General features: G+C 38.0%; 1 protein-coding gene across 3 annotated transcripts in view; it reads left to right on the top strand.

The window, feature by feature from the left end:
* NKAIN2 (sodium/potassium transporting ATPase interacting 2) overlaps positions 1-15,369 on the top strand; it is a 541,273-nt gene that overhangs the window by 458,134 nt on the left and 67,770 nt on the right. For all 3 annotated transcript variants that reach the window (XM_064649618.1, XM_064649617.1, XM_064649616.1), the window contains one exon: positions 3,897-4,097. In XM_064649618.1, the coding sequence (XP_064505688.1) occupies positions 3,897-4,097 (201 nt within the window). The remainder of the gene's footprint in view (positions 1-3,896; positions 4,098-15,369) is intronic.

The following is a 15,369-nucleotide window of genomic DNA, read 5'->3' as shown; positions in this document are numbered from 1 at the left end:
TGAAGATGTCTCAGATCCTAATCTCTGAGATCTGTGTCTCCGAGACCTCCAAAGTCCAGGCTTTGCCTTATCTGGCAGTACTGACCACTACAAATACCAGCACATCTTCAGAATGTCAGCGAAGATGTCCTATTAAATATTTTCCTCTGTCTTTTTCCTCTTTGATAAATAGCAAAATCTACTTTAATGCACCAATTCTCATTAACAAACTTTACAAATAACAGCAGAACTTACAAAAGAAGAACAGTGATTGGCAATAAAGCCCATACAGATGTATTTCTGTGCCCATGAAGGAAGCAGCTGTTTGTTGAATTTAGGATAATGAAATCTTCCTTGACATACAGACTGTGAACAACAACATATTGGCTTATGCAATGTGTATCAACAATTCTTGTTAGTTTTCATAGCTTCAAGGCTTATCAGACCATTTTTCTGCATTTCTCTGAACAAAGTTTGAGCCACAGATGTTCAAAAGAAAACAGACGACAAATACACTGGAGAGTATAGTAAATCTGCAGACTCTGGTGTAGACTTTGTCTATGTCCACTAAAACTGTATTCAAACAGGGAACAAAGTAAATAGCAAGCAGAGTTTGTCCAAAAATAGCTCTAAATGCTGTCAGTATAAGAGATGTTAATGATAGATACATCATCCCTTTGTTGGCTTCCACAGTTCTACAAGGGGATTCAAGTCTTTAACAGCTTTCTCACTAAGAGAAACATTTTCGTAAGCTAGGTGACCTTCAATACTGAGTAACAGGAACTGCTCTGCTAATATGGTTACATGTAGGGAAACATGGCTTGAAGGTTATAGACAAGTTCAAAGTGCATAACAATTTATACCTGAGAAGATTTAACTGTGCAGCAGCTGATTTTGTAATTAATAGGCTCCTTCTATATTTATTCTCGTCCCACATATTTGGGGGATAGGAATTTACAGGGTCTAACTTACACGTTGACTTGTCAAAATCTTATTTCATTATCATTCTTAATCCATCCAAGTTGGACCTGAGCCATGGATGATGTCTAATCTTACTGGAACTAGATTTCATATCTTCTTATTGTTTTGCTTTCTGATGTTGACTTTTTTTTGTTAACTGGTTCAATGTGTGATAACTGCTCCTTGAAAGCCTTCTCAACTGCATTATTCAAAGTTCTTTAAGATTTGAAGTTGGGGCTCTCAGTAGGATTTATTTTATTATTATTATAGAGAGTTAAGGAATATAGTATTTCTGTGCCAGATATTAAGTCTATTTTTTGACCAAGGGAAACTACACAGCATTTTACTGATTATTCAGAGTAAGAAATAGAATATAGATCTGATAAATATCTGTAATTTTTTCACTAATAAGCATTCAAAGACTATTTCTGAACAAAACAACATTATTTAGTCCTAATCACAACATTCAACTTAACTGCCAAAAGATGATTTGAGAGAAAAGGAATTTTGTAAATATTACAAATTATTTCAGAAAATCACATGGGGATAAATTCAGGGATGGAAGAAAGCTAGATTTTGTGAAGTTTTATTTACATATGTAATTATTTGAATATGTGATTATATTTCCCAGTGTAATTTGGAAATTTACGTGTGCTTTTGACTTGTAAAGTTTTGGATTACTGTACCCTTTGCAAGCAAAAATAATTGCCTCTAGAGCAATGATCTTCTACCCACAGAGCCCAGTTTTGAATTTTTATGTTTAGCTCCTCCTGATCCATTTTCTCTGCATCTGGCAGATGCATAACAAACACTCAGTTCCTGCAAGACAGTTTATCCCATTCTTTTTCAAGGAATACATTTTTCATCCCTTCTCTGCACTTCCTAAAATATTTTTAGTCCATCATGATTCTTCTTCTGAAGGTATTGCAGGTGATAAAATAGAGACAGATAATGAGTTCTATTCATTTGTACTACATCTCTGATAAGAGACTAGAGGTTAAGAATTTTCCATGGTAACTAGAACGGCTGAAAGTTCTTTTGACAATAACATGATGGATTCCAATTTTAGTTACTTAGAAATAAATATGGTACTTTAAGAAAAGTTACTCCAAAGATACCCATTGTTTAACTTCTTACTCCAGGTAAGAAGACTAGTGTTCTACTTGAGGGGCCCTGACTCTAGAAAAAAAAATAATTTTCGGGCTTGGGTGTAAGGTAAAAGTATCGATTTCCAAGAAACACATGGCAGACATTTCCAGTGTCTACAGCTTTGGTAGGTGGGGTTCCAGAGAAAGGAGAGGTTTGTTGGAGATGAAGACTTACAGCCATACGTAAATATATACATTTGGGAAAAATTTGTGTAGTTTAATAATTCACTGTTGCTTTGATTACCTTCCAATGCTTGAAGTTAATTGCCTGACTAAATTCATACGAGCGTTTTACATTTTCTCATACAGTTTATTATTTGCTGGATTGGCCTGTTGTGAGAATGGAGGGTAATTATTCATCATGAGCATATTTAAGGTCCTTTCTGCCATCTGCTAGCTGTACATGCTTATGCAGCACAGTAATCGATTTTTTTTTAATGTACAAAATTTCTGCACTTTTGGTGAAGAACTGCAACTTAGAGAAAAAACATTCAGCTCCATTTCAGTGTCTAGGGTAATCACAGATCAAGTGACGTGCGACATTTTCCAAAACCTCTCTGAGTGGAGTTGCCTTTTTATGAGTTAGTGCAAAAATGGAAAATAAGTGGGACTGAAAAAATTACTATTTTGAAGAGAGAGAAAGTGGCTATAGTGTATCTGCTACAGAAAGGCATTCTATTCCTTTTGGCACAGTAAACTTAATTAAATAGTTACATTTTAAAATCTTTATGAGAATCTTAATTATTAATGACATCAACAGGCTGAAAAAAATGTAGGTTAGGTGTGGGGAGAGTTTGGCTCTGCAAAAACATTACTTAAAAGCAATTTTTTTTTTGCATGTCTGAGCACATGTGCACACAGACTAGATAGTCACACTTTACAATGAGGTTACAGTTATAAATTATTCATAAAGTGTTGGTAAACACTGTAGGCTATTACAGAATCCACAGAGTCCATAGTTTTGTTATAACTATGTGTAACACCCTCAAGTAATGTGCCACCACGTATAATTTATGAAAGTAATATTAGTAGTGTTGTTTATGATGTATATTAATAATTTATTAATCCTTTATGAACTATTTATAAATGCAATCTTAATGGAAAGCATGGCTGACTAGTTACTCCATCATGCTAGCTGTATGGGAGTTAAAGGTTGCATGCCTCCACCCCTGCTTTTTAACAAGCCAAGCAATCTTTAGACAAGGCAACTCTCACTATTTCCTTACATGCTCCTAGGAAATTAGAAATCTGAGAGAAGCATTACAAAAAGGTTTAGCCTGTAAGAAAATGCACAGAATCCTTTTTTACATCTTCTCCAATATTTCAGTAGAGCTACCACAGGTCCATTAGACAAAACTCCTTGCAGTTGTTCCATGCATATCAAAGTCTATGAAATGTTGATACCTTAGGATTCTTGTATAGTTTGGTACATCAGACCAACAAAACATAGGTCATATTTCTAGGAACTGAGCAGAGGACGGTTGCTATGTAGGTGTGCATATCCATCAATCCTTATGGTATCTACCAGAAAATGGGTGATGTAACAGAAATTACTGCTATAGTCTAGGCTACCATAATGTCTAGGAAGAGATCCTGGCTTGCAGGATTATTTTTCTGCTCCAGAGAATTTCTGCCTGCCAAGGTACAGCTACTTCTGCTTGCAGCAGGCAAGCTCCACTAACTTTCATGTGACAGTGCAGTTTTATTGCTGCTCTTTGCTTCTTTATGCATGCTGAGAAATCTCTTGCTGAGGCATTTGAGATCAGAGTACCCTCCCCATGCATTAATTCTTCACTTATTCTTTTGCAGGAAACAGACCTCATTCTGACCTTTAATATCTCAATGCATCGTTCTTGGTGGATGGAGAATGGGCCAGGCTGCACCGTGACCTCAGTAACCCCAGCACCAGACTGGGCACCAGAGGATCATCGTTATATCACTGTCTCGGGGTGTTTTCTTGAATATCAGTACATAGAGGTGGCTCACAGTTCTCTTCAGATCTTCCTTGCAGTAAGTGTTTATATATAACTTCACTTCCACCATCTTTTCTGGATTTCTTCTTGTCATTACCGGAATAGCAGAGGATTGTGATGTTCATTCACAAACCCTGGCTCTAAGTCTTAGTTTAGTTATTTCAACCTATGAATTGGATACTTGTTTTCTATTTGTATTTCTGTATATTCATGACAATGATCATGCTAATGCTGACCCTGGCTTTTTCATGGACTGGTGGTACTGCAGCATGTTTTTAAGGATGCTTTCTACTGCCTACAGACAAAAAGTTACAAAGTTATCCTGATTCATTGAGGACCACTTATATCAGCCTTTGGGAACATTATACTGAGTTTATTTTGTACTGCTTGGCTGTAAGCTCACAAGTAATGCAACTACAGAAGGTTAGGCTTCATGTAGATGTGATAATTGCAGTGGACAGTGAAAAGAATATGACAGCTAAGATAAAAACTATAAAGCCTTCATGGTTTGTACTTTCTAAAAAGCAAGTCTTAAGGTGGGCTGTGAAATATTTCAAGGATTCCAGACAGATATTCTCCTGATGAGGTGCAAAAAATCTCATAGTCTCCAAGAGAACTTCTCACCTCAGAGAAATGTGTCCCAGAAGCAAACAGTAAGAGACTGTGCATCATAAAAATGCTGCTGCCAATTTTGTGTAAGTAAACATAGATTCTAGATTTTTAAGGGTGAAATTTTGGAGACTTTTCATTTCTCCTACTTCTTAAACAAAATAGCAATTAAGACAACCAGAAAGTTACATGATCCAAAAAGTCAGGGGAGTCCCCAGTGTGCATAGTGGTGGCGTTCATTTTGTAGTACCAGCCTTAGAATAGTAGAGAGATAGATGTGATGATGCATAGATATTTTGCCAGCTTCACCTGAGGAGTGTATTTTGTTCAGGTTAAAAAAATAACTGGAAAAAATTGCTAGTTTAGCTCACACTGAAGTAATAGAAAATTCAGTTTGGTGGTCTCTATACATCAACCAGCAGAATGCTCACAGTTTAGAAAAACTTCAAAATAGGAAAAAATTATTTCCAAACTAATGTGTGGAATAAAATGCTCTGATAAATAAAGAATTATCCCAGTTTGGGTATTTAGCATTTATGTGTAGGCAAAGCAGGGCTAGAATAACCCACAGTGGCAAAGCAGTCACAATCACTCCTTTGTCCCATGACACAGAGCACTTATTGCATTGGGTGATGCTTGTGGAAGACTATAGCCTCTGGAGAGCCTAACAATATATTAATTCTTGTATCACATATGTAAAAAAATGACCACATAATGCACATTTATATCTGTCTTGTAGCCATTCCCATGTCAGCACATTACATCTTGCTCAGTTGATGTCAGATTTTTTTTTTCATGTTTATGGAAATCTATTTTGAAAAGCTTCTACTGCTTCTTTACTCAGTTATTGTGGTAGTTGCCTCTCTGAAGTGAATCAGCACCAAAATCTCACTGCAACACACCGTGTTAAGTCAATTTTTAATCTGTTCTTCATATCCATGCCTCTCGCTTGATTCTTTTCAGACTAGGCCACATTGCTATCACTTTATCTCTGCATATTACCATCTTCCAGCAAGTTAAAGAGAGAAAGGGATTCTGAGTGAATGCAAGGAAGGGGAATCTCTTTCATTCTTAAGTACAGCTTTGCAGGCTTGCAGTACTATAAAATAAACAAACATATTTTGCGGGTGTGTCCTGCAGCACACAGATATATGGAACTGAGTAGAACCGTCAAAGGCCAGATTTTCTCTGCTTTCTCTGAAACCCTGGGCTCTGGGAAAACATCTGGAGAGATCCAGAAGGGCCAGTGGTATCCTGGGGTGCATTGGGAAGAGTGTGGTCAGCAGGTCGGGGAGGTGATCCTCCCCCTCTCCTTGGGCCTAATGAGACTACATCTGGAGTACTGTATTCAGTTCTGGTCTCCACAGTTCAAGAAAGAAAGGTGGTACAGAAGAGGGTCCAGTGGAGTGCCACAAAGATGATTAGGGCTCTGGAACTTCTCTCTTATGAGGAGAGACTGAAGGAGCTGGGCCTGTTTAGTTTAGAGAAGACTGAGAGGGGATCTCAGTAACACACATAAATATCTCAAGAGGGTAGTGCCAGACTCTTTTCAGTGGTACCCAGTGACCAAAGGAGGGGTAATGGCCATAAACTAAAACAGAATAAGTTCCATCACAACATGAAGAAGAACATCTTTATATTGAGGCTGGCAGAGCACTGGCCCTGACCAGGGAGATTATGGATTCTTCCTCTCTGGAGAAATTCAAAACCCACTTGGACACAACTCTGGATAACCTGCTCTAGATGACCCTGCCTTGGCAGGAGGGTTGGACTAGGTGATCTCCAGAGGTTACTTCCAACCCTAAAAATTCTGGGATTCTGTATTTCTATGGAACAATTCCCTCATTTCCTGCCCTCTCCAATTCTTGGTGAATCATAGCTGAATCTGCAAAGATGAGATCTTAGCTTCATCACACTTTGACAGCAACAGTTATTTAATGCTTTGCTGATACATGCAGAAAAAAGGCATAATTTTGGCCACAGCTAATTCAATTGTTTTATTGAACAAAACTAACCCTTAATGTAGCCTATGCTCACATACCGAGCAAAACTCTCCACTCAACTGTTCTCTCCCAGGGAAGTCTCATTTACAGAGCTATGACATCTTGAGCAACTGGCCTATTCCGTATGCTCTGCAAGGACCACAGCTCTGCCTGTCCATGGTGCCTACAAATTACCAAAATGAACTGGTCTAGTGATGGCTTGACTTGTATACCCATATGCTTCAGACAATAAAACATACTTATGTGCTTAATGGTTATTGATTCTTGTTGCTTACATTAGAGAAGCTATTTCATTTTCAGGCCTACTGGATTATCAAGGATAGATATACTTAAATTACTGATCTCTGGAGAGAATTCTTCCAGGTAAAGAATGAGGTCAGTCATACTAATGGGGATTTGATTTGCAACTGTTTGAGTTTCATTCTGTATAGTATTTACAGAGTGGAAGGCTGAATGGTAGTTCCCACCCATTCCTAAACAATAGGAGGTACAGCTGTCACTTCACCATGAAGAGGGCAGCACTTGGGAGGGACACAGTGCAGGTTATACACACCTGCTAACCTTGGCATGTAATGTCAGGGCTTAAGATGGTCATTGACTCTGTGTATAAATAATATTTGCATCCCAGCCTTTCAGTCATACAGCTGAAAAAGAGTCATAAACTCACAGTCCACAAGCCCCCCCCCCCATCAATGTCTAGTTATATTTACAGAGCCCATGTACAATTTTTTTTCAATTGCACTTTTTATTGAACTCCTTTTTTATAACAGAAGGGGGAAATCTTTTCAGTTCAGACCCAGAGCTGTGGTTAAGATCAGTGGGTTCTGCTTCCAGGTCTACCACAATGTCCTTTGGAAAATCATTTCATCTCTCTGTGCCTCTTCCCAAGTGCTGCAGAGAGGAAAGCATGCCTAAATTTTTCATGTTCATTTCATAAGACTCTATACCATTTGCATAGATAGAGATCTCTTGAATATCTTGAAAAAACCCTAAATGTCGATGACACCAAGTACAGTAAGGCCTTTGTGTGGTACAAGGAAATTATAGCAATTGCAATTGCATTTCATACAGAAATGGAGCTCAGATTCTCTATATTTTCCTTCTGCCTGAGTTTTATTCTTTGATTATGCATGACCTGCCCTCACTCCCACAAGTCTGTTCTTGCAAAAGTCAACAAATTAAAATCCATTTGTAGATCAAAACTCTGAAAATATGCAAATAAAAGATCAGCCTTGGAGATAAGTGTGACAGAATTATATCTATTTGCCAACAAAGGATTAAGGGTATTTAGTATGCTTGTCTTTTACTTCTCACTTACACATTCACAAATCTATTGATTTTAGTAGAGCTAAGTGCCCGAGTTATGGGAATAAGACTAATGTGAAGGCCTCACCTTAGCCAGTTTGGGCTTTAGTTATACAGACCTCAAAAAGATGAACTGTGTAATATTATTGCAGTAAAATAAGTGGAGGAAAAGCATTTCTTATGTACTTATCTGCATTATTGATGGTAATTTACATACCAAATAAATTAAACTATAAGTAAACTGTTGCACAAAAATATTGACCATTTTCATAGTGATCCTGTCCACTGACTTTTATGTGCTGTATATTAGTCTTAATTCCTTTTTGTTCCTTCCCGTATTTAAACTTGAGTATATGCTTCATGCAGTCATTAAATTATTATTTCATGCTTTAAAATTTGTAATATGTAATTATCCATCCATAGTATTTACAGTAAATGCATAATGTTTGGGACTCTGCAAAGTCTGCATCATGCATAATACTTTTCAAGCTCTGATGCTGTCAAATTGATTTAAACATCATGGAGCATAACTGTGTTACTAAGATGCAATAATACATCTATGAAGTTAGGATGTCAGCATCAAAATCTGCTCTGCTGCAGACTTACCACATGACCTTTGGCAGGGTGCTTAATTCATGCCAATTATTGTCTGTACAATACAAACAATGTATCTTAAATATTTCAGAAAGATGCTGCCAGGATAATTCCATTAAACATTGTAGGTAATCAAATATTATGGAAAGGTGGTCTGTGTATGTATTTAAGCACTTAGAACAGTAGAATAGCATTAATGTTCCCTGCTTCTCTCAAGGATTAATAATAATTAGAATAGGATACTCTTAAAATCCTTAATGTTAGCATAGCACAGGTGACATTAAATAGTCTCGTGCCCTTGTGGAGAGATAGGAATTGTGAGTAAGAGTGTACTCTCATAGGAATTTATTTACTGGACTGTCTATATGTGCTTTAGACCTCCATGCTCAAATATGTTTCTGACAGTCTACCACTTAAAGGTTCTCAACGCTGCTGAAGAAGTATGATTCAAAAAAAAAAAAAAACAAAAACAAAACCAGCAGTATCTGTCAAAAAGAACCAACCTTCGAAGTACAAAACAAGCCAGCCAGCCCATATGGACAAAAAAGGAGGAAAAGATAGGAAGATGAAGAGGGAATACTAGTTTGCAATTTCATTGCACCTCCTGTTACTGTGTGCAATTTTGTTCTCTGCAATACGAGACACTCAGCTATTAGACAGCATTCAAAGGAGGGGAGCAAAGATGGTGAAGGGCCTTGAGGGGAAGCCGTATGATGAGTGGTTGAGGTCACTTGGTCTGTTCAGCCTGGAGAAGAGGAGACTGAGGGAGACTTCATTGCATGCAGTTTACAACTTGTGAAGGGAAGAGTGATGGCAGACACTGATCTCTTCTCTGTGGTGCAGTGACAGGACCCAAGGGAATGGCCTGAAGTTGTGTCAGGGATGTTTAGGCTGGATATTAGAAACAGGTTCTTCACCCAGAGGATGATTGGGCACTGAAACAGGCTCCCCAGGGAAATGGTCACAGCACCAAGCCTGACATGGTTCAAGAAGCATTTGGACAATAATACCAGGTACATGGTATGACTCTTGGAGATGATACTTGTGGGTCCCTTCCAACTCGGCATATTCTGTGATTCTGTTTGACCATTTTCAGCTTTTTTGTAGGCATGATAGAAAAGTAAAAAAAAAGGGCTATGATTCGGAATGAGTAAACTTTGTATTATATGGTGGAAAATTCTCCTTAAAGGCAGCAAAAGATGAAAGTGTGTAAAAGTTTGAAATTTATGAAGTAACTGAAAAGAAGCTGGTAGCTCATCAACAGTGCACTCTCATACTGACAGGAGGGGACAAGCCAGGTGGGACAAGCCATAGAGAGCCTTGCAAGAGAATGAAGTAGTTGAATTTCACTGGAAGAAACTAAGTAGAAATGGAAGGATAAAGCAAGATGTGGAAAATCATCTCAGTAGTACCTTTCCAGATGGGTTCAGTCTAGACTGAGACACTGTCAGGAACAAGGAGAGGATATGGCATGGGAGGAGAGGCAGGATGATCCTCTGAAGCTGAGACTCAAAGAGTGAGAAATCAGGTCATCAGCAGGACAGCAAAGGTTAAAGAAACAGAAGGCTTGTAAAGCTTCTGCATTTAGGGCAGAAAAGGGAAACAAGCCTTCTGAAAGGGGAAAGTACTTTTTTTTTTTTTTTTGTGGTTTTAATTTTTTTTATTTTTATTTGGGAAGATATTGATAAGACCTGAGCAGAGAGAAAGGCTAGAAGTTCCTCTACAGACACCAGCAAATGATAGAGCAAGACTAAAAGAATCGTGCAGCAGGTATATCAGCAGGACAGACTGCATGATAGGAGAAAAGGCAAAAGAGCAAAGGCAGGGGAGATGGGGGAGTCACAGGAATGCATGAAAAATAAAGCTGCCTAACTAATGATGTCATTAGGAATGAGGCAAGCAGCAAAATAGTGTTTCTGTGAGTCCCAAAGCATCCGTGAGTGGAAGCAAACAAAACACAAGTTGGCCCTGGCTTGTGCAAGTTGAAATGCTAAAACTAAATTGTCAAGTCCTTTTGTCACAGCTGCAAAGAAACAATCTAAGAACTGGTACTGTAATAAAGGTCTTCACTGAGTTCAGATGGTTAATACTGATCTTTTAGGAAGAGTCACCTATTGATTACCCTTCAGGTTCTGCTAATAAACCAGCATATTCCATTCCTGTGCTCAAAATACATACAATGTACTATGCTGGGGAAAAAAAATAAGATAAAGATCAGATATATTTGCTGCTAGTTCAGCAAAGCTCTTGCAAAACATCTGACCCTCAAACATAGCAGTAAACTTATTCTGAGTTCTTAATTTTCTGGTCTCCTCTAGCCATCATAAAGGTCTTCAGTTGTGCAGGAAGCACATCTTGCCCTCACTTAGATCTACCCATGCTAATTTTGTTTCCCCATCTCCCTTCTGACAGTAGCCTCTACCTCTTCTACACACATGCATGTCATACACATACCTTGCACATCAGCTACCTCCTCCTGTGCTTGTAGAGTGGTGAGGACATTTATATGCGAGAAAGGAGACGAGCTTTAATCAAGTTTTGACTCTTTGAACCTAGTGGAGAAAAATAACATTATTTAATTAAGGCAAAGTTGTTTTCTAGGGCAACATACAGACTGAAAGAAACTTGGTTCTTAATGATATAGATTGGTACTTTAAAAAGACTGTTTTTTCACTGTGGGATTGGGCAAAATCAGCACAATGGGAAGAGGGTATGAATCATTGTAAAGTGTTAATTTAATAGCACTGTCGTGCCGTGTTAGCAGAGGCAACATCAGGTTCAGACATCTTTGACATTGGCTCAGAGCACAGTATATTGCTGTTTCTCTGTTTGACAATAATGCTAGAGCGTATGTCGTTAGTGTTTTGAAGGATTGCTATAAGAGATTTTTTTATGCTTATACATCTCATCTGTTATTGCTTCTATCAAATTTTACCTGCATTTCTTCACTACTTCTTGTAAAAAATTGAATTCCACACATCAAAGCATAAACATTTTTTATAAAGCAGGGAGCTTTGTCAGTAGAATTGTACTCACTTATTTCCCTAAAATCTTCCCTCCTTAATGAGCTGTGTTTCTATAAAGCTAAGGTATATGATAATTGTCTGAAAAATAGTTTGCTTCAATTCAGAAGAGAGAATTTGGGTTTAAACAGTCTTATCCGACAATGCACATGGAATTGTCTCTGAAAGGATTATTTCCCTGATACAATGAAAGAAAACAGCATCAGCATGAGCTGAGACGGGAAAAAGCCTCTCTCACAGACCTTCTTGCACTAGCAAAGACAAACAGTGAACGTGACTTTTTGGAGGGAGGTTGGAATTTTGATAACAGAGATGAACATTAGATTCATTACTTTGAGGCCTGAGGGAAGTTTCCTAAGAATTCTTTTTCACCATCTCATAAGTATTCCTTCACACAGGGGACTCTGTTTCTGGTTGACCCTGTAGGGTAGATAGTATTATGATAAAGTAATATGATTACAGTTTCCCAGGTTCAGTGCCTCATGGCGTCCTGGGGCTATGTATGCCAGTGGTGCTGTGCTGACTGGTGGTGCTGGCTTGCTGACTTGCTTCTTCCACAGCTGGCATTTAAATTATTCCTCTCTTCTGGTACTGGTATAGTCCTGTATTTATGATATTATCATGGCATGCATGTGAAGAGCTGCATGTGAACACATTCTAGCTACACACAGGTTAGATGGCTTGGACTGGGGTCTATTTACGTAGTCTTGGTGAACCTCTACAGGTTTCTTTTTTGAAGAGATTCTGGATAAAGAGCCTAGTCCACTTGGTTTTCTTTCTATATAAATGAATTTGCATGGTAGGGAAAGCAAATTACGCTTGCTTTAGATGTAAGAATGATACTAAGAATAGCAATAACAATAAATATCACAAGCTTCTGTAATCATAAGTATTCTGCTACAACATGTAGTTAGACAAAAAGCAATACATCTTCATACTGAAAATTCATTGGTCAAGTGCCAGGTTCACCAACCCCATTCCTGACCCAGTTCTAAAGGTACAATTAACATGAGTGTTGGTCCTTAGAAATTTAAAAAAGCCCATCCAGATACAGATATACTTCAGTGTCACCATGCACAGTATTCTTGCTGCTATTACGGTACTACCTTGTTCTGCCATATACAAAAGTGACAGCTATTATTTTGCCATTTTGTATTATATCCCAAAAAGAACCTCCAGTTCTGGAATGAGGGGACTCAGTTCATGAGTTAGGGTAATTTTCTCCTGAATATAAGATAGAGAATGATAAAACATACAGCCAACTTCCTCGATTCGATATTGAGATAAACATATTTTCAAAAAAAAAGTGCAGAAAAAGCCAGGATATCACTGTTTTTCAAATTTGTGTTGAAACTTGCATTGTATATTTTATGTAGTATATTTCATGTTTCATTTTTGTGTGCTGTTAGCACAGCTTTCTGTGCAAAAGATAAATCGAGCACATAAAAGTATAGGTTTATCTATGAAAACATAGAATGACCTGGTTTGCCACTTTAGTCATAACTATTCTGGTCACAATACCATGGTTCTGAAAATCGTCACAATACCGTGGTCTGTTAAATTCGCCAAAGACAAACAATGTCATGAACTGTAACTGAACCTGCATTGAGGGTACTGGTCAATGATAGATTCCTGAAATTCTGTAATACAAGTTGAGTGTTTTTGGTAGAGCTAACTACCCCACTAAAAAAAATAATTATGCCTAAGGAAAATAAAAATCTAGGAAGCATTTAGATTTGTGTGTAAAATAAACACACTTCAGAGTATGTAAAATGAAAACAATAATATCGCGTTATGAATTCTACATTTTTCCCCCATTTTCTAGCATAGACAGTATAACAAACCTTTTGCTTTCCAGAAAAAAAAAAAAGGTACCTCACTTTCTGTAGCAACTGTGTACCCTAGGACCCTTGGAATAAGTGTCTGAGGCATGTCAAGATAATGGGGTCAGAAAACTGCTTGTAATATTTTTGATAGCTGAAGTTTCTCATGCAATCTCAGAAGTAGAGCTGACTGGGAATTTTGCGAAGGAACACGATTTTTTGAAAAATGCATGAGCCCTGAAATGTTTTATCTTAACATAATGGTGTCATAAACTTCATTTAAAGTGTAGGCAAGTGATGTTTAATATAGTACCTGGTTTCCTGACAGATTTCTCAGCCAACTGTTTGTGCTCTAGACTTTTATGGTACATTTATACTTGGATGGGACACCTCCTAAAAACTGCGACATGATTATTGATAATGTTTAACTTTTGCTACAGTCTCTGTCATACATTAAGCCCAGATCAGCTAGCACTGTCCCAGACACTGTTGGGGCAGCACAAACCAGGGAGCATCTGTGGTAGCCAGTATGGATCTGCTCATTTTGTTCTGACAGATAAAAAGAGTTTATTTGTGTGAACACAAGCTGTGCCTTACCATTTGGCCTCTAGGACAGAAGACAGTCTATGGGTTATTTTAGTTGCTACTATGTCTATATACACTACTGTGCATCCCCAATGTCATGGCTATTGCGCAGTTAGAATCTGGGTTCCCTAGAGATTTAAGAACATGAACACTAACTAGATCTCCAGCTAGTTTTTGAGTCCAGCTGTGGACCTACACCTTGGAGTTCAGGAAAGAAACATGAACTGTAACCTCGTACAGTGTGGGAGGAAAATTCATCTTTTCTAGGAAAAATCTTAATTTTTTAGTGCTTACGTAGCATGCAAAACAATGTGTGCAATAAAGATGCTCTGTAGACATGTTCTAAGGATTCCTGGCTCTCTGACTTCTGCAGTGCTGCAATTTTAAGGAGTGTGGAGTCTGAGATAACTTTTTATCATAAATTTCTGAATTTTCCACCTGAAGCCGAGAGTTTAAGCGACAGGTAATATTCATTAGTGAGAAAGTCATTGTTCCATCCAACTGAAGAAAATTACTTTCCCTTGAAATCAGAGGTAATCTGTTCTTTGCACGTATTCTCAGTAGACATCAGCCAATTCTCACCACTTCTCTAACAGGTGTTATCTTCAGCACTGGCTGGAGAGAGCACATACATGCACCTCTGATGTGTTTGGGGGGCTTTCAAGATGGGACCCTGAGCAGCCCCATTTACCTAAACTGCAGCACTATTAAGACATCAGTTTTTCAGTACTCAACTGCTTGGAACTGACTGGCGTAAAGTGATTCGTGCTTTCAAAACCATTAGAGCAGATATTTTTTCCCAGAAGGCAGCAGCCTCTTAAGCTCTGTCAACTTAACCTCCATTCTGGTCTGAACACAATAAAGGAAATAGCTATTTCTTAAAGTATACAATTCCATAATGAAATGTTGTGACTTTTCCTCTACTTTATTTTATTTCCGTCTGTCCATGTTTTCTGCAACATATTGGTCATGTGTGCATACTCACAACCTGAGGAAAAAAGGCATCTACAAAGCTACAGGAGCATTTGTCTGCTGGTAATGATTGTTGCCATAGATGGGAATTCAACATTGCCACAACAGAATTTATTTTTCCTTATATGTTCACAATGATCAAGTAGTGACATCTGGAATCTGCCTCAGAGGTTCAAGTCAATAAAATATTAATAGCTGCCATTTCCAGCAAGGAGGTTGTAGCAAGAACACAGCAGAGGAATCTCTGACATTTTTGTTCCTATTGTTTTGCACCTAATTAGTTAACCACGTCTACTTCCACATACTCTTCTTCTAAAGATTAGAAAAAATAAATCTAGGAATAGGATGCAGTTCCCTGACTTCCATTTAGATAAACTGCAGTTTATTTTCTGTGA

The sequence above is a fragment of the Pseudopipra pipra genome, chromosome 3 (genome assembly GCF_036250125.1).
Source record: "Pseudopipra pipra isolate bDixPip1 chromosome 3, bDixPip1.hap1, whole genome shotgun sequence".
Taxonomy (NCBI): Eukaryota; Metazoa; Chordata; class Aves; order Passeriformes; family Pipridae; genus Pseudopipra; species Pseudopipra pipra.
Note: the sequence above shows the minus strand (reverse complement) of the source record. Positions and strands in the feature narration are given on the sequence as shown.